At 45.8% G+C, this 18,736-nt stretch overlaps 1 protein-coding gene across 1 annotated transcript; it reads right to left on the bottom strand.

Moving 5' to 3' along the window:
- Nucleotides 1-256: 256 nt before the first annotated feature.
- On the bottom strand, nt 257-17,657 carry PGLYRP4 (peptidoglycan recognition protein 4). The gene is made up of 9 exons (XM_003259289.2): nt 17,339-17,657; nt 16,695-16,789; nt 14,928-15,017; nt 13,995-14,208; nt 11,901-12,019; nt 10,430-10,582; nt 9,194-9,392; nt 5,996-6,114; nt 257-890 (listed from the first exon to the last, which is right to left on the bottom strand). The coding sequence occupies exons 2-9, from the start codon at nt 16,741-16,743 to the stop codon at nt 712-714; spliced, it is 1,122 nt and encodes a 373-aa protein (XP_003259337.1). The 5' UTR covers nt 16,744-16,789; nt 17,339-17,657; the 3' UTR covers nt 257-711.
- Between the last annotated feature and the right edge of the window lie 1,079 nt (nt 17,658-18,736).

Here is an 18,736-nt window from a genome sequence, read left to right as displayed (position 1 = left end):
CACTGTCCAGAGAGTTCTTCTCCAAATAGGGGATGATGTAGTAAATTGGCAAGGTGAACATGAATTTGGATCTCTTCATTCATTTATTCATCCATTTCTCTAATAAACATCAGTAGAACCCATTAAATTTCAGACACTGCTGAGAAACAGAGGACATAGAGATGAATAAAACACAGTTCCTCCCCTGGAGAAACTCACAACCAAGTAGCAAGGATAGACATATCTATAAATAATGACAGCCATTAAATAAGGGCTGCATCCAAATATATACAAGTTCATATGTAAGCAAGGAAGGGTGGTCACGTTGACCTGAGTTACGGGTGAGGGGTGATAGGTGGAAGGTGAGGGCTGCCAGGTAGACACCAGGGGAAGGCTCACCAGGCAGAGGGGCATGGAGAGAGAGAGAGAAATGAAACAAGAACCAGCCCATTGTCTCACCTGGCTGAGGAGCTGGGTTTCCAGGGGAGAGGAAGGTAAGGAGAGAAGAAGTCTGGACTCAGACTCAGAGGGCTGTGAATGTCCAGCTATGAGGGTTGGAGGCCCTTGGAGGATGTTGGCAGGAGAGGGCATGATCATCCCAACCTGAAAAAGGAGGCATGGGTTGGTGTGGCAGGGGAGGAGGGCACAAGGTGTTGAGCCAAGGTGGATGGTGAGGACAGGAGAGACCTGACAGGGGAGGGAGAGCAGTCTCAGAAAGACCTGGGGCTTCTCTCAGTGTTTGAAATGAGGCCAGGTGCTGATGATGTTGTACAAAGCTTGCCCAGGAGACAAGGTTCGGGCCACATCACTGTGGCCCACCAGCAGGTAGTTGGGAGTCAGGTACCCCTTGACCATGGCACACTGGATCAGGTCTTGGGCTGCCTCTAGTGCTGCAGCATTGGGTGGTATACCTGCAAAACACAGCAGCCCATTGTCCACAGGATTACAGGGCACCCTGCAAGATAGAACATATCCCCAGAACCCACCCTCATCACCAAGCTAATAGATTCCACTGTTGGCAGCCTCCCTAGAGACAGGCAAAAAAAACAAGGTCAAGACTTCAGATTTCTTAGTGTCAAAGTTTTCCTGAATCAAAAGAGCCAAGCCTGGAATAATATATTCTTCTGGGGATACACAAAGCTTTAATCCACTGCAAATATTTAGCCTGGTAGTTCTTTATAAGGGTGCAATTTAGCCCCCCAGAGGACATTTGGCAATGTCATGAGATATTTTTGGTTATGAAAACTGGGATGCAAGGGAATGCTAGTCGGTAGAAGCCAAGGATACTGCTAAACATCCCAGGACAGGACAGCCTCCGACAACAATGAATTATCTGAGCCAACACCCCACTGACAGCACTAGACAGATCATCAAGGCAGAAAATCAACAAAGAAACTCTAGACTTAAATTGGACTCTAGATCAAATAGACCTAGCAGACATTTACAGAACTTTCTAGTCAACAATGGCAGAATATATATTCATCTCTTCTGTACACAGAACATTCTCAAAAGTAGACCATATGCTAGGCCACAAAATAAGCCTCAATAAATTTTTTAAAAGTTAAAATCATATCAAGTATCTTGTTGGACCACAGTGGAAGAAAACTAGAAATCAATACCAAGAGTAACTCTAAAAACTATGCAAATACATGGAAATTAAACAACCTGCTCCTGAATGGTCATTGGGTCAATGATAAAATTAAGGCCAAAATTAAAGATTTTTTGAAATGAATGAAAATAGAGACACAACATACCAAAACCTCTGGGATACAACAAACAGTGATAAGACGGAATGTTACAGCATCAAATGCCTCTATCAGAAAGATAGGAAGGTCTCGAATTAACAACCTAATGTCACAACTCAAAAAAACAGAAAATCTAGAACAAACAAAACCCAAAACTAGCAGAAGAAATAATAAAGATCACTGCAGAACTAAATGGTATTGTGTAGAACTTCTTTGAGCATTCAGTCTCTATATGAGACCAAAAAAAAAAAAAAAAATAGAAAGGATCAATGAAACAAAAATTTGGTTATTTGAAAAGATAAACAGAACTCACAGACCACTAGCTAGATTAACCAAGAAAAAAAGAGATAGGATTAGAACACCCACAATCGGAAATAATAAAGGTTGCATTACAGTTGATACCACAGAAATAACAAAAGATTGTCAGAGATTACTATGAGCATCTCTATGCATATAAACTAAAAAACCTAGAGGAAATGAATAAATTCCTGGAAACATACAACATCCCAAGACTGAATCACGAAGAAATAGAAATCATTAATAGACCAATAACAAATAATTAAATTAAATCAGTAATTAAAAAAAGATTCTCCCAACAACAAAAAGCCCAGGACCAGATGGATTCACAACTGTATTCTACCAGATATAAAAGGAAGAATACCAACCCTACTAAAATTGTTCCCAAAAATTGAGGAGGAGGGAATCCTCCCCAACTCATCTACAAAGCCACTCTGATATCAACGCCAGGTAAGGACACAACAACAACAACCAAAACTACAGGCCAATAGTCCTGATTAATATCGATGCAAAAGTTCACAACAAAAAACTAGCGAACTAAATCCAACAACACATCAAAAAGTTAATTCCCACAATCAAGTGGGCTTTATTCCTGGGAAGCAGAGATGGTTCAACATATGCAAATAAATAAATGTGCTTCACCACATAAGCAGAATTAAAACAAAAACTATGTAATAGTTTTGATGCAGAAAAAGCATTCAATTAAATCCAACATTACTTCATGATAAAAACTCTCAACAAACTAGGCATCAAAAGAACATACCTCAGAATAATAAATCCATATATGACGAAATCACAATCAACATCATACTGAATGGTAAAAAGTTGAAAACATTCCCCCTAAGAACTAGAAAAAGACAAAGATGCCCACTTTCACCACTCCTATTCAACACAGTATTGAATAAAACAATCAATCAAGAGAGAGAAATAAAAGGCACCCAAATTGGAAAAGAGGAAGTCAAATCATCTCTGTTCACTGATGATATAATCTTATATCTACAAAACCCTCAAGACTCCTTCAAAAGACTCCTATATTTAATAAATAATTTCAGTAGTTTCAAGATACAAAATCAATGTACAAAAATCAGCAGCATTTCTATACACCAATAACAATCAAGCTAAGAACCAAATCAAGAACTCAATTCCATATACAATAGCTACATATAGATAGTTATAAATAGATAAATACACCTGTTACATATAGGTGTGTATATGTTTGTATGTATATATATGTATTCCTAGTGTGTATATATATGTATTCCTAGTATATATATATATGTATTCCTAGTGTGTGTGTGTATATATATATATATATACCAAGGAGGTGAAAGATCTGTACAAGAAGAACTACAAAACACTGATGAAAAAAATTGTAGATGACACAAACAAATGAGAATACATCCCATGCTCATGGATTTGAAGGATCAATGTCATTAAAGTGATCATACTGCCTAAAGCAATCTTCAGATTCAACGCAGTTCCTATCAAATTACAAACATCATTTTTCACAGAATTTGAAAAAACTATTCTATAATTCATATGGAACTAAGAAAGAACCCAAATAGCCAAAGCAATTCTAAGTAAAAAGAATAAAGCTGGAGGTATTGTATTACCTGACTTTAAATTATACTGTAAGACTATATTAACCAAATTAGCATGGTACTGGTATAAAAACAGATACATAGATCAATGGAACAGAATAGAGAACCCAGAAATATAGCCACATAGCTACACTCAACCAATCTTTGACAAAGCTGACAAAAATATACACCAGGGAAAGGACACCCTATTGAATAAATGGTGCTGAGAAAATTGGATAGTCACATGCAGAGGAATGAAACTAGACCCACTGTATACAAACATTGACTCAAGATAGAATAAAGACTTAAATTTAAGATCTCCAACTATAAATATCTTAGAAGAAAGCCTAGGGAAAAACTCTTGTAGAAATGGGCCTAGGCAAAGCATTTATGACTAAGTCCTCAAAAGCAAATGCAACAAAAATGAAAAAAGACAAATGGGACTTAATTAAACTAAAATGTTTCTTCACAGCAAAAGAAATAAACAACAGAGTAAACAGACAACCTACAGAATGGAAGAAAATGTTTGCAAACTATGCATCTGACAAAGAGCTAATACCTGTAATCTACAAGGAACTCAAACAACTTTTAAGGAAAAAAGTCAGCTCATTAAAAAGTGACCAAGGACCTAGACAGACATTTTTCAAAAGAAGACATGATAGCAGCCAAAAACCGTGAAAAAATGCTCAACATTACCAATCGTCAGAGAAATGCAAATTAAAATCACAATGAGATACCATCTTACAACAGTCAGATTGACAGAGATCAAGACCATCCTGGCCAACATGGTGAAACCCTGTCTCTACTAAAAATAAAAAAATTAGTTGGGTGTGGTGGCATGCACCTGTAGTCCTAGCTACTCAGGAGGCTGAGGCAGGAGAATTGCTTGAACCCAGGAGGAGAGGTTGCAGTGAGCCAAGATCACACCACTGCACTCCAGCCTGGCGACAGAGCAAGACTCTGTCTAAATAAATAAATAAGTCAAAAAATAACAGATGTTGCTGAAGATGCAGAGAAAAGGGAATGCTTACACACTATTGATGAGAATGTAAATTAGTACAACCTCTATGGAGATTTATCAAAGAGCTAAAAATAAAATAGCCATTTGATTCAGCAATCCAAATAATGAGTATCACCCCAAAGAAAAAGAAATCATTATATCAAAAAGACATTTGCACTCATATGTTTATCTCAACACTATTCATAATAGCAAAGGCATTGAATCACTTCAATGTCCATCAATGGATGACTGAATAAAGAAAAGGTAGGGTGTGTGTGTGTGTGTGTGTGTACACCATGGAATACTATTCAGCCATTAAAAAATGAAATCATGGCACGGTGGCTCACTTTGGGAGGCTGAGACGGGCGGATCACGAGGTCAGGAGTTCGAGACCAGTCTGGCCAACATGATGAAAGCCTGTCTCTACTAAAAATACAAAAATTAGCCAGGTGTGGTGGCATATGCCTGTAGTCCTAGCTACTCAGGAGGCTGAGGCCAGAGAATCGCTTGAACCCAGGAGGCGGAGGTTTCAGTGAGCCAAAACTGCACATTGCGTTCCAGCCTGGGCGACACAGCGAGACTCCATCTCAAAAAAAAAAAAAAAAGAAAGAAAGAAAAGAAAAGAAATCATGTCTTTTACAGCAGCATAGGTGGAAATGGAGGCCATATTCCTAAGTGAAATGACTCAAAAACAGAAAACGAAAAACTACATGTTTTCACTTACAAGTGAAAGCTAAACATTGGGTACATATTGGTACACAGAGTACAATAATAGACATCAGAGACTTCAAAAGGTGGGAAGTTGAGAGCAGGATTAGGGACAAGACGTTATTTAATGGGTACCATGTACACTACTCAGGTGATGGGTACACTGAAAGCCCAGACTTCACCACTGTGTAATATATCCATGTAACACAATGGATTTGTAGCCCCTAAATCTATAAAAATGAAAAAACAAAGTAAAATAGAGCTCTGAGCCATGACAATTCTCAGTGTGCACTCTCAGTGCAAAGACTGGGGCTCACTGTGGCTTTGGCATATAAGCCAAAGTGTCTCTACATTGTTGTCATGGTAACCAAAAGACGATGCATCTGCTGACCAAGACGAGCTAAAAATAAGCACAAAGATCTTTTCCCCTTACTTTGCGTGTTCCTTACGTATTGGAAGAAAGAGACATTTGGCTCGGTGTAAAGGAGGGTAGATGTAGGGTGAGCATTATGTCTGGGGGTCACCTCTGGTCACACTCAGCTGAGTCAAATGTTGGATTGGAAACTGGGTCAATCAAGCATATGCAGGCACTAAAATGACACTTGAGACTGAGACTGTGTCTTCCATGTCAGATGCTCTCTTTCAAATACCATGCAATGACCCTACTGCCCAAAGCATCCACTTACCTGTGAAGGTGCCCATGAAGGTAATGCCCAGGGCAATGTCGTCATAGCCAGGGGTGGAGGAGCCTTGGACATTCCAGCCCACTCCTTCATAAATGGCGCCATCCTGGCCCACCAGGAAGCTAGAGGACAACAAGGGGAGACGGAAACCAGCATGAAATTCTGGAATTGTTTCTCTCTTTCATGTATTAATTTATTCATGTCTTTACTGCTTCAGACTTCGATTATCTATTGGATTCTAAGCACTGGGTTACAGAAACAAGGCAGAGTCCTTGCCAATGGAGTGCTGGTAAACTAGCTCAGGGGGATCGAGGGAAGCAGGGTAGGGAGAGGGAATCCCAATTTACGGCATATGCTGATTTTTGTGGTGTAAACCTCTCACTATAGCAGATTTCAGGTGACCAACAATTTAACAACCAGCTCTCAAAATTCCAGAATCTCTAACAATCAGCTCTCATGAGCTGGCACAAGCCCATTCGGCTACAGCACACCTCTGTGGCCCCCAAGTAGCTCATAGTCAATGAAGATAAAAGAGAATGACAGCTTTCAATCCCTAGGCCTTTTCTCCTTCTCACCAAGAAAACGGTTTCCCCCAAGGTGACCAGGATCTCCTTACCATTAAATACAATGTAAACTTCCCCAATCTTTCCTGACTTGATCTCTCTGTACATTTGACTCTGCCACCCCTCTTGACTTCTCCAAATATTCTCTTCCCTTAGCTTCCATCACACACACTCTCTTGGCTTTCTTCTCCAGCTGCTCTCTCTCCACACCTCATCTTCCTGCACCCTTTCCTTAAATGTGGGGTTCCTCAGGATGCTATCCTGAGCCCTCTTCTCCCCATACTCCACGCAGGACTAACCCATCCACTTCCTTGGCTTCAGTTGCCATCCATGAAAGTCCGCATGTTCACAACTGGACCCATCTTCTTCCTCACCTGTTCCCCTTTCTGGGATCCCCATCTTGGTGAAAGGCATGGTCACCCACCCACCCACTGGCCCCAGCCAGGAATAGAGGCATCAGCCCACCCACTTCATCCACTCATTAACCCAGGCTTGTCAATGATGTCTCCCAACTACTCTCCCTGATCTGCCCTGCACCGTGGTCATTAACCATTAACCTCCACTGACCTCTGAAATTCTTCCACTTCTCTCTGTGACCTCTGCTACCATCACAGGGATGTCACCACTCAGTCCTGCCTGGATTGCTGCACAGTCCTCAGATCTCACGGCCTCCAGTTCCACCCTTTCCCATCCAGTCCATTCCTAAAGGGTAGCCAGACTGGTCTTTCTAAAATACAAATCTTACTATATCAAAACCCTGTTTTCAGTCCCTCAGCACTGAGTGCACACACCTCAGCTTAAGTTACAAGATCCTTCTGACATGGACCCTGTCTGCCTCCCCAGCATCGGCTCTACCACACTCCTCTTTGACATCTATATTTATCCCGATGAACTTCTCTCAGCTCCCCACAGGCACCTCTCTCAGGCTGGAATTCAGTCCTTTCCACAGAGGCCACTTCCCCCTTCCTGAATCACTCTTCCTGCTTCCTTCTCCCACTCAACTGGAAGGCCTCAGCTAATCTGATGCTCCCACAGGGATTGCTTCCTTCACGCCTATTTTCCTGGCATCCTAAACCTCCCGTCTACCCTCCACGTGTCCCCTATCATAATGTTTAACCTACCCTACGAGAACTTATTTGTTTGAATTATTTTTCTTCCTCAATAAAGCATTGGCTACATGCAGGCAAGAACCATATCTGTGAGGCACATCTGATGGCATCCCCAGAGTAGCCTTGTGCCACACAGAGTACACATTCAATTACATGTTCAGTGAATTGTAATCTATGAGGCAGGGAGTGTGTCATCCTGACTACAGACCACCTCAATGAAAGAAAATGACACGGTCATAATGCTATAATAGAAGAGGATACAATAGAAGGTCCAAGTCAAGGGACAGGTAACTACCCTCTGAGACCTGAATAGAAAAAGATAAAGGGCCTCCCCTCAGCCTCCACCACTTTCCAGTTTAGGCTTTCCAAATTTACAGTCCATTTTCAGGTATCCACTCTTATTAAAGACAGCAACGCTGCAAGTAATCCTGTATGGCAGGACCTAGCAAAGCACTTGGTAGGTTCTGATACGTCATAGATGTTGGAGGGAAAGTTTTCTCCTATCTTGAAAAGGGTGTTACTAAAATGGGGACAGAGAGCAGGGGGCCAGAGAGGGGAGAGACAGTCAGCCCAGAATCATGTACCAAGCGATGGTAAATTCATCACTAAGCCATAAATGGCCCTAGAGTTAAGGGTTCCTTCTATGAATGTGCATGAATATGCCAGATGGGCTACCAGTAGCCTTTTCTGAGACTTAAAATTTAGTGTGATTGTTCCTGATGGGACATTACATGGCGTCTAACCCCGGATATCTTATCTGCAAACTCTGAAAGCATCCTTCAAGAAATTTCTGCTTGTTTTGTGGACTATTTATTTTGTATGTTTGTGTAGCAGTTTTTAAAATCAGTACTTTTTAATGGAAACATCTTGATCAAAAATGTGTCACAGAATTTTGAGACCCTTTAAGATAATGTTTAACGGGGAAAAAATAAATAAATGTTTACTCTTCCACTTAGGTCGATGTGTTCCTTATTAAAGAATCACAGACCTTAGCATTAGAGAAATCAAAAGATAGTACTTGGTCTCTCGCCCGCCTTCAGACGGGAAGGATATTCTTCCCAAGGAGGTTGGTGGTTTCTAGAAGCAGAGAAGCAGCACGGGTCTACCATGAGGGGGAACCACTTCAGGTTGTGGCCAAAGTGAGCAGCAGAGCCCCAGCCTCTGAGTAGGAGGCGGTGGTTACACAAACAAAGCACAATCTTTCGATTATCTTTTCTACAGGTGTCAGAATCTTGCATGCGTACTGCTTCCTCCAGTGACTTTTTGGCAGAGTTTTAGCATCCATCATGCCAGTTTACTACCTTTAGTAGGTACACATCTTGAGAACATGTTTGGGCAAATGACTACCCCCTTGGCTATCTCCTAAGAAAGACCCAGGCAGGGTCGTGTGATGAATTCACTTGGTTATCCATACAGTGCCTCTCCTATGGTGACTAGCCAGTAAATATTAGTTTGCTTTCACCTTCCTTTCAAAGGTTCAGTTTCTGCCCCCAAGAGAAGAGAAGCCCACGGTACCCAGACCCACTCACTTATACCCAATGTCGCATGACTTGAGCCTGTCTATGCAGAAAGACTGGATGTCCCGGACCAGCAGGCGGCACTCATCAGAAATGTTGCAGGTCCTCCCGGCAGTGTGGATAATGATGCCATACTTCGCTGGCAGAGTCATCCTGGGACAGTGGGTCTCCCTGGCTCCCCACACAGACCGTGGGACAATGCTGGGGCAAGCTGAGGTGGGGCGAGAAACAACAGAGGGTTCATCTTCCCCATCCATGTCAGCCACTTCTCCACTGTAGGCTGATATAATGTCCCGGACCCTCAACTTCCCAAACCCCTCTGGGTCTCCCACCCTGCCCCCAACAGTGGGACTTGAGAGCAGACAGTGTCCCACAGTGGGACATGGACATTTTATTCTAAGAATATGTCTTTGAGTCATTTGTAATCCATGAAACTCTCTGTCAATGTAAGTGATCATTTATATTGACAGATGGCACCAGAGATCAAATTTACCCAAGGCTTTAATATAATAGAGATGAATCTTCTTTCGGTCTTGATTAAGCCCAAGAAAAGGCTGAAAGTGCTTATTAAATTTACTGTTCTTGATGTTGCTGCTTGTTAAACCCAAAATGGTATCCACCTTTTATTATCTGAATTATGTTAAGCTCTTTCTTGAAAGTCTGTGTAAGTAGCGGTCTAAGTTTTCTGCAGCACTTCAGTCTATTCGTGTTGTTTTGGTTTTTGTATTCAGAAATGTGTGTTAGTGTGTGTGTGTTCATGTGTAAACATATGAGTGTATAAATATGTGTATAAATGTATCCAGTCCCTTTCCATTGTTTCCTCCCTTGCACTTTTCTCCATATAACATACCAAATATATCACTTATTTATTTGCTTATTGTCTTTCTCTGCCCTCTAGACTGAAACTTCATGAGGCCAGGAACTTTTGCTTTTCATTCCTGAGTATATTTTCAGGGTCTAGAAGGTGTTCAGTAAATGCTTGTTGAGTGATGGAAGAAAGGAGTGTGCATATATGACACCAGGGATAATGCTATGGCTCTTTCATATGAGGAATCTGGGGGACAAAGAGGTGGTCTGGAGGTTTCCTCTCAAGATTTGCCAGCCCCAAGAGTTCAGAGAGTTGGGTGGCCAGTTGCCTTCCAGAAGGAATCTAACGGGCCCTACTGAAAAGGTCACTCCCAATGGTATTTGTGAGTTAGTTGGAGTGAGCCCAGCGGCAGGCCCAGTAGGGTTGAAGAAAGGTCTTACCTATCTTCAGGCTTGTCTTCTGCCGAGGGGCCAGGCAGTTCTCGCCTTTCACAAGAAGTGGCTGAACATAACTGGATGACAGGTGGCCCTTCTGGACAGCATAGGCGATTAGGTTTTCCATGGCCGACAGGGCAGCAGGGCTGGGACTGTGGCCTAGAAGAGAGAAATCTGTGGGAAACCTTCACCCGGCCTGAGTTTCAGGGGATCTTTTGGGGAAGGAGAAGATGCTCTGCCAGTCCCTGCACAGCTGATGGAGAGGAAGAAAAGGGAACAGGTTATGCCCCCAGTTGGAGAGGCTGAGAATTAAGGATCTGCCTGGAAAGATCTCTCAGTGGCTCAGAAGGAAATCCTTTCCCATCCCAAATACCTGCCAAACTTCACCCCCTCTCTCCATGAAAGAGCTCAGAAGCAGCACCAAGCCCAGCAGCACCCGCAAGGCCAGGCCAGGGTTTCATCAGAAGGGGCCCCTCCAGGCATGTGTCAGGCTCTTTGCCTACAATAACTCATTTAATCCGCAGCACAAACCTCTCAGAGATGCTATTATTAACTGCATTATTTGTGAAGAGGAACTCGAGGCTCTGAGAAGTAACATGCTCAAGATCCCAAGCTAACAACAAATGGAAATGAGTATTCATGAAAACAAAAGCAAAACCAAGATAAACACAGAGTCCTCTGGAATGCTGGAGAAACCACCCAGGAGCTGGAGATAAAAGATATGGACCATGTTCCGATTCCTCTCCTTCTAGCTGTGTCACTTGGGGTCATCGACCTCTCTGAAACCCAGGCTGCACCTCTGCACAACAGGGGTCATGAAATCTACCTGGACTATCTCAAAGGGTACTGGGAGGGGAAAATGAGAAACTAGGTATGCAAGATCTCTGTTAATGGGAAAGGGTGCACAAATTCAAAGGAATGGTCCTGGAGTACATATGTTAGGATGCATGTGGCAAGGGGCCTTGGAGCAACAGTCCAGAAAGAAGTGGAAGAGAGTCAGAGATTAGGGGACTCAGAGTGTTTGTTTTTTTTTTTTTAGAAATATATAGAAAATCTAGGAGTAAGAGATGAAAGAAAGAGGTGCCTGGCAGGAACTTGGAAAGCATGGCCCACAGCCACAGAATGGTCAGAGCTCAAGAGGAAGATGTGTTAGTCATTGATATAGAGGAGAGAGTTGAAGCCCAGATAAGCTTGCAGAGAGACAACTGGTCAGCATCTCCACGTACAAGATGGCTAGAGGAAGAGTAGCCTGTTTACAGGGGTTGAGAAGGAAGCCAGGGCAGTAGGAAGAGACCCTTCACAAAGTCATTTCCTGGAAATCAAGGAAGAAGAGAATTCCAAGAGAGAGTGGGTCTTCAGAGAAGTATGAGAAGGGTAAGAAGACAGCAGAGTAGCAGATAGCTACTTCCCATGAAGTGGCCCCTGAAACAAAGGATTAGAGAACTCTTTGGAGAAGGTCAGCTGTGATAACTGTTACCTTTCTTAGTGCCGAAGAAGGCAAAGCCCAGGGAGATGTTGTTGTAGCCTTGGGTGTGCACTCCTTGGATGTTCCAGCCAACACCTTCATACACCCTGCCATCATCCCCAACCAGGAAGCTATGGAGCAAGATAATACAGGTTTCATGGCTGGCACTGTAGGACATTCCTGAGAGGGGAAACCACTTACCCAGCCTCAAAATGGAGAAGGGCTGAAGCCGTGTTCACTAAAAGGAATTTGCACCAACTCTTCCCAGACATTGGAAAGAACAAGTCATTTATACTAGTCCTTAGAATTCAGAAGGACCCACTCTCACACTCCCTACCTGTTTCCCTTTTCAGAGGCTGCAGTTTTACCAGAAATCATTCTACATGCTCAGGAGAAGAGGTCCTAGAGGTTCCATGATAACTAACACTGACCTGACCACACAATGGAAGGCTCTTCTGTCTTCCACACTTCCTTAAACATGGCTCTCCTACCTCCTCCAAAGTGTGTGCTGCCTGTGTGATCCACGCAGAGCTGTTCATTTGATTTCTCCCTGTCACGTAACTGTCCTACATAGACTTCCCAAGAAGTAGCTCCTGAGACAAGGACGAGGATGCGGGCACTTTATTTGCAAAGGGATCTAACAGAGCAGGAGCACCTTCATCTCGGACAAACATCACCACTTGAAGTTCCAGCTCTCTTTCTAGCCTCATGTATTTCAAGGAAATCACTTCTCTTCTAAAAACAAGCAGCCAGAAAGAGCAGACAGTAAAACACAGATAAGACAGCTCGGGCACAGAGAGGGGTGGGGGGAAAGTCCCTTGAGTAACTGCCAAACTTCACCCTCATACAATTGGCCCCAGTAAAACAGTGGGCCTTAATAAGCACATTCCTTTCCCGTCAGGTGCACTAAGATAAGGAAGCTAAAAGCAGACTGGGGGGCAGTGGGGGTATGCCTGCAGCTGCAGAAAGTTGTATGGGAACAGACACACAACTCTCCCTCCCAGATAAGCACAACAAAGATGCAGAAGCAGTCCAAGCCTCTGATAAACTCTCCCACCCTGAAACCTTAAAAACCCTTAGTCTGTAAGAGAGTGGTCTCTGACCTAACTTAGCCAAAAGCCTCTCTCAGTTTTGTTTTCTCTAAAATAAACCAGTCGTCGACTGTCGAGCCACCTTTCATGTTTCTTTCCTCTTTCTTTAATTCTTACAGGATCCCAGAAGCCAGGCTGAGGAGAGTGAGACAGAAGGAAGAAAGCCAGCGAAGTGTGTGAAATTGGGCTGGCTCACAGTGGCTACCTGCGGCTTCACCCCACCCTGTGGCCTTCCCAGGAGCTGTGTACATGTGCTTTAGAACTGCCTCTCATCAGGGCTGGGGTTGAGGAGGCTACACACCAAGCCCTGTCCCCCAGGAAGGCATTCACTCCCTTTTGTCGTCAGGGGCTGGGGGAAGGCCTGAAGCAGGAAAGCAGAGAGATGTGTTGGGCACTTGAGGCAGGAAGCCGTCATCACACTCAGGAATTGTCCACAGCTAGCCAAAGTCAGAGGTGATCCAAAGGCATGTGGTATGGGCACCGGTACAACCTACTAGAGCGATCATTACAGGAACAGATGGATATTTGCCTCACTGAGGCTGGAGCCCATGTGTGTGGTGTGGAGGAGCACACCAGGGATGACGAGAGCCAGTTTAGGCTCCATGAGTCCATAGATATGTGACCCCAAATTAATCAGCCTCCCTCCCTTGGGCCCCTCTTCCCAGGGCAAAGAGATGGTGACACCTGCCTATCAGTCAGGAGAGCTAAAGCCCTCATGTATGAGGAAGTCGTTTGTAATCTGTGGTGTGCTGTGCAAGCCAGGGTTGGGGGGAGGGTAGAGAATACAGTTATTACTTAACCTTCCTTGCTTCCTTCTGGGAGCTCTCAGAGACAGGCACCTCACAGAAAAATCCAAAGGATTGGGAGTTTCATGGGGGTTTTAAATATTTTATTCATTATAAAACATATAGGACCACAACCCAGAAAATGAGGAAAAGGGATGAGAAGGGACAGGAGAAGCATCCCAGGGAAGCAACACTGACCATGTGCCTTGGGACCCAGGCCCAGCTCTTACTTGTAGGCCACATCACACCGGCTGTTGTTGTGGACATGATGGGCCTGCAGTTCCCGCAGTCTCTGGCTGCAGACTCTCCGGTCATGACACTCCAATCCAGGGACATGGTGTATAACAAGGACATTCACTGGCGTGGTCAGCTGAATACTGCAGCCAACAGCTTCTGCCCCCCATGCCTTGCGAGAGACCGTGGTGGAGGCATCTGTGGGGAGGCCTTGGGGTCGTCACTCAGCGCGCCTGCCCCATCACTACCGCATTAGCCGGCCAAGCTGAACATGCAGGCATGGGCTGTGTTGGCCCCATGGTAGTGGAAGAGCCTTCAGCAGGCAGGTGCACCTGCCCTGCCCACCTCTGCATCCCCATCTCTCCAACACTCACCCCGAATACAGACTCTGCACCTGGCCAGGGAGCCTAATGCTTTGCTCCCCCATCCCATAATGTCCCCTACTCATCTCCTCCCCTGCTGTGGTCCAGGCTCTGCACTTCAGGAAGCATCACCTGCTTATCCCTGGGAAAGCCCTGAGCAGCCTGGCTTGGTGTCACCTCAGCATTCAATGTGTGCTCTCTGATCATTTCCTCTGTGGTTCTCAGTGTTCCCTGAGGGGACTGCATCTTCTCCCACCAGCAGGGGCTATGTCTCCCCCTCAGTCTGAGGACTCCCTGAGGGCAAGGTTTGGGTCTCCCTCCAAAGGGGGTCCCTGTCTGCAGAGGCTGTTTCCCCCCTTCCTGGGTTTCTAGCCTTCCAGCACCAGCCTTCCATCCCAAGGACCTAGGGCAATTAATGCAGGTGGTTTACTGGTACTGCTATCTGCACCTCAATCCCATTTGCCCCATCCCAGTCACATGTGGCTTTGCAGACCTCAGAAACATTTCCGATCACATGAAAAACCCCAGCTCGTCCCAAAACCCCCTTACTATCCAGATCCAGTTTACCTTTTTCAGTGAGCTGGGAGATGTTCTCAAATAGGTACTGGAGCCCCTCTGATAACTGTTTAGCTTGTGTTTTGTTCCAGGAGGAATCACCTGCAAAGGAATATCCCATTTTGCATCAGAGAGCACCAATACCAGCCATCATGTTGGCACCAGCTCTGAACAGAAACAGCCATCCCCTCTCCACTGCCCCTCTGCCTCCTCAAATCCCAGAGCCCGCTCTAAGAAGTCCCTCTGGGCTGACCAGAGGGCCACCTCTGATAGCAACAGGTGGCATAACTTCCTCCCATGCCAACTCTGGGAAATCCCCTGGGATAGGCAGGGAGTTGGAAATGTTATCCTTTTCTCGTTAGCTGTATCTACACACAGAATTGGTGGAAAAAAAAAAAAACCTGGAAATGTATTCAGATACTTCAAAACCACGAAGTCCTCTCTTGTGTGCATTTTACCGAAGCAATGGGGAACCGTGTGTGAAGAACGGGTTAGAATTACCTGCGTGGCTCAGACCAGTTCCCCTAGGATTGATTTTAGGGACATGTGCTATGCCCATTCTCCTGTCTGAAGGCCCATGGGGGATGGGCAGGGCATTGATTGAGACTCTTACCCGCGAGGAGCTTTCTCTTGTTGACAAGCACAAACCCAAGCCATAGGCTGGACTCTGATTGACATCATAATAATACAAATGCAATCCTTGCTCCTGTTTATTTGCTTTTACTGCCCACATATTGCTATATCTTCAGGTGCATTATCTCATTTAATCCTCACAGTGAGTTTAGGAAGTCATAACTATCTCAATATTCAGGTGGGAAAATAAAAGTTTATAGAGCTTAATTGCTTGTTTAAAATCATTCCTAGAGGCAGAGTGAGGACTTGAATCCAGGTCTGTAGGCTCCAAGTTCTGTGCTCTATGTACAATCTATTCTTTCTCCCTAAGAGAGAGTAGGTTTTGGGGGGTTTTTTCTTTTTGTTTTGTTTTTTGTTTGTTTGAGATGGAGTCTCACTCTGTCACCAGGCTGGAGTGCAGTAGCTTGATCTCGGCTCACTACAACCTCTGCCTCCCGGGTTCAAGCAGTTCTCTCATGCCTCCCTCCTGAGTAGCTGGGACTACAGGCACGCACCAGACGGAGTTTCACCATGTTGACCAGGATGGTCTCGATCTCTTGACCTCCTTATCTGCCCACCTTGGCTTCCCAAAGTGCTGGGATTACAGGCGTGAGCAACTGCGCCCGGCCAAGAGAGAATGGGTTTGTTTTTGTTTGTTTGGTTTTTGAGACAAGTTCTCGCTCTGTCACCCAGGTTGAAGTGCAGTGGCACGATCTCATCTCACTGCAACCTCCACCTCTTGGCTTCAAGCAATTCTCCTACCTCAGCCTCCCTCCCGAGTAGCTGGAACTAGAGGCACGCGCAACCACACCCAGCTAATTTTTGTATTTTTAGTAGAGACGTGGTTTCACCATGTTGGCCAGGATGGTCTCGATCTCCTGACCTCGTGATCTGCCCGCCTTGGCCTCCGAAAGTGCTGGGATTACAAGCGTGAGCCACCGCACCCAGCCGAGAGAGTAGGTTTTTTGTTGTTGTTTGTTTGTTTGTTTGTTTTTGAGACAAGTTCTTTCTCTGTCACCCAGGCTGGAGTGCAGTGGTGGGATCTCGGCTCACTACAGCCTTGAACTCCTCAGGCTCAGATGGAGAGTAGGTATTTTTTAATTCCTATTATGAGACTTCAGGATCACCCTTCTCGGTTGCTCTTTGGCCCAGGGAAAGAAAACTTACCCCAGGCCTGGAGACCCAGTGCAGAGAAGACAAGAAGCCACGGCAGCATTCCCACGTGGTCCCAGGACACCAATCCGGAGAGTGTGGATGGCGGCCTGAGAGAGACGCTGACAGTTGTTAACATGACCATTCTCAATCTGCAGAGCATCCCCAACCCTGACTGCAGTGGGTGCCATCTGCCTCCTCTACCATCCTGTGGCGTCCTGAGGGCCAGCACCCACTTCAGGCTTCTCAGGGCCCCCAGCATACAGCAGGTGCTCAGCATCCCTGTCCTATTATTACCCGAGCAACTCAATTTCATCACGTGCCCATTGCGTGCAAGGCTGTGTACACACTTGCACATGCAGTCTTATTTAATTAGTCCTCACACTAATCCTGTCATGTAAGACTGTTAACCCCCATTTTTACAGACAAAGGAAGTAAGAGCCAAGAATGGTACAACCGAGAAATCCAGACTCATATGGATGGGTCTGATGCAGAGAATCCCTTCCCAGCTGGGAATACGCCAGATGAGGGAGATATAGGAGTAGGAGGGGTTCTTAGTTCTAGGGCAGAAGAAATCCAACCCTTAACACTCTTTCTGGTGGATTCCAGTCCCTTTGCTGGAAGAGGGCTTCTGAAGAAGAAACACACACTCAACTCACAGATACCTGTGGGTCCTGTGCTGTCCCAGCCCAGCAGGTCAGGGTGCAGTCAGCTTACCCCTGATTGGCCAGCAGCTCCTTCCCTTCCAGACTTGGCCTCCAGGCCCTGCCCTTCTTCACCAGCTGGTGCCTCCTCCTCCAGCCTTCACTCCCCCTGGCCCTAGAGGGCACTCCCTCCCTGGGAATGGAGCACTTGGGCTCTAGCTTCCCAGAGAGAAGAGGAGAGCCCAGGATCCCTAACAAAAGATGGGAGAGAAGGGGAAGACAGAGGGCAAGGCTCTGAGCCAGCTCCTTTCACAGCACCTGGAGAAATGCAAGTGGGACCAGACTCAGGCTGACAGCACCTGGTGACCCGCCCTGTGAATAAGCCCAGGTAGCTCCTCCCTGGAAAAGGGCAAGATTGCCCAACACTCTGGAGAACTCATCCTCAGCCCTAACCTGGGAAAGCCTGCAGGGCCTGAGGGTTGTGTCTGCAACATCTAGAAACTTCCTGCCTATGAAGATCTGCTACAGGAGCCTGAAGACTGTGGATTGAAGTCACTCACCAACACCTCCTTTTACCAGGGTCATGAGCAGGGTCAGGATGGACAGAGAGAAACTGGGAGGTACAATCTCAGGAAACAGCTCACGATGCCTAATTCTGCCCCAATAGCTTACATGTCTGCCCATCATCCTCCCGCCTGCCACTCCCCACCGTCGGCATCAAGCTGCCACCTACCACAGAAAGCCTCCCACAAACCAAGAATCTCCAGCTCCTCGCCATGTTCCAGTTGTCACCTAATCTCATTCCACATTCTGCAACCTGGACTTCCAGCCCTTGAGTCTTCACAGAGGAAACTCTGCATGACACTTTCCAAGAACGCAGTAGGGTGCAGTCTCCACGGGGACCTGCAGAGCCTCTCACGTCCCAGAGAGTGGGGCAGCCTCCCTAGACACTGAGGAAGTGCCCTGAATCCAGAACAGTTGCTCTCAGTGAGCTGCAGTCCCACCTTTAGCCCGGGCTCCCCAGGAGCGCTCTCTGGATGGGGCCCCTTGAGCATGTGCCAGGTCTACCTGGCATTCATCCCAGTCATGCACCTAGACCCATGCTGGAGCTGTGAGCTCTATCCTGGGGTGAGGGTGAACGTGGGGCAGAGCCAGAGACAGAGATGAAGGAGACCAAGAACTGGAGCCTGGGACCAGCACTGTAGGGACCCTGGTAGTTTCCCCAGCCTGGCAGCATGCTGTTTCTCCATGCCTTTTGCTGGCCGCCCATCCTAAATAAGTAGAACAGCTCTCAAAATGAGAAGGTTTCTGGGCTTGCCTCCGGGGCACCAAGGACTTGAGGAGACTCGGTTCCCCTTTTTGGAGCGGCTTGGGGAGGGGAAGCCCAAGAAGGGATTGGGTGGTGGCTGCCTA

This window comes from Nomascus leucogenys, chromosome 12 (assembly GCF_006542625.1).
Source record: "Nomascus leucogenys isolate Asia chromosome 12, Asia_NLE_v1, whole genome shotgun sequence".
NCBI classification, from domain to species: Eukaryota; Metazoa; Chordata; class Mammalia; order Primates; family Hylobatidae; genus Nomascus; species Nomascus leucogenys.
Note: the sequence above shows the minus strand (reverse complement) of the source record. Positions and strands in the feature narration are given on the sequence as shown.

Coding starts and splice junctions, on each gene's coding strand:
- PGLYRP4 (XM_003259289.2), bottom strand. CDS start 16,743: ATGCTGCCGTGGCTTCTTGTCTTCTCTGCACTGGGTCTCCAGGCCTGG. Junction 14,209..14,927: donor CTCCCAGCTCACTGAAAAAG/GTAAACTGGATC, acceptor GACGACCCCAAG/GCCTCCCCACAGATGCCTCC. Junction 10,583..11,900: donor CTTCTTCGGCACTAAGAAAG/GTAACAGTTATC, acceptor TCTCTCTTCTAG/GCCACAGTCCCAGCCCTGCT.